Raw genomic sequence first — 944 nt, forward strand, 5'->3', positions numbered from 1 at the left:
CCTTTTTCGTGTAGCATAGAAATGTAATGTAGATGTAGAATAGAACATTTTGTACCTTACTATAGATTGATCACGACGAGTACAATAAGACAAAAAACAAAAACAAAAGAGACGTATGGTCGGTGCGGTACGAGCGGGCTGGATGACACGGAGGTAACTTTTGGCATAGTGACCCACCCCAGTGTATGCGCTGCCTGATCATTTTTTTTTTGCTATTGTGTCTTTCTCATTTAATCTCCAGCCCGATACCCTCTCGGCCATTGAATCATGAACAACAGCTATATTCCCGCTGTAAGTTCTTGGCTTCGTTTGATTTCATCTGCTAACACTATATACTGTCCAGTTTGAGTGTCGGCACACACTGGTCAAACATACTAAGCCGTTGAACACTTTGAAATTAAACAAGGATGCTACGATGCTCCTCAGTGGTGGTATGTGTCCTCGTCAATCCCTGTCCCTACATCGCTGACCCTGGGATAGCGGATGACGGGTTGTTACTTGTCTGGAATATCCTCCACGGGAGTCTCGAACAAACCATCTCCGTCACTTTCAATGGACCTGTCTCTGCCGCTGTCTGGACCCCAATCTCGCCAAACCGCCCCAGCACTACTTTCGCATTCGGTTGTGCCGACGGAACGATGTTTGCCTACCATCAAACCCAGGAAGATGTAAGTTTCTCCCTTTTCTTCTCATTATCCTATTAATCGTTGATGCAGGAACCTTACCACACTACATGTTTAGTTCCAGCCCACGACGGTCGTGTCGAAACCCTTGCCTTCGATACCCATCACCACCGCATTGCATCTGCTGGAAGTGGCTGCGCCAAAGTATGGCAGTTGGACATGGAAGGTGAGAATTTCCCCCCTCTTTTATCTCATTATGCTAATTCTGCTGCGAAGGACATTTCAAACTAATTCATACCCTCGATTCTGACCCATATATCA

At 46.0% G+C, this 944-nt stretch overlaps 1 protein-coding gene across 1 annotated transcript; it reads left to right on the forward strand.

Moving 5' to 3' along the window:
• Positions 1 to 267: 267 nt before the first annotated feature.
• Positions 268 to 914, forward strand: LACBIDRAFT_307135 (uncharacterized protein; the record flags this gene model as incomplete). The annotated part of the gene is made up of 4 exons (XM_001891084.1): positions 268 to 291; positions 344 to 431; positions 481 to 668; positions 717 to 914. The coding sequence occupies 4 exons, from the start codon at positions 268 to 270 to the stop codon at positions 912 to 914; spliced, it is 498 nt and encodes a 165-aa protein (XP_001891119.1).
• Positions 915 to 944: the final 30 nt, after the last annotated feature.

The sequence above is a fragment of the Laccaria bicolor genome, genomic scaffold, assembly GCF_000143565.1.
Source record: "Laccaria bicolor S238N-H82 LACBIscaffold_349 genomic scaffold, whole genome shotgun sequence".
Lineage (NCBI taxonomy): Eukaryota > Fungi > Basidiomycota > Agaricomycetes > Agaricales > Hydnangiaceae > Laccaria > Laccaria bicolor.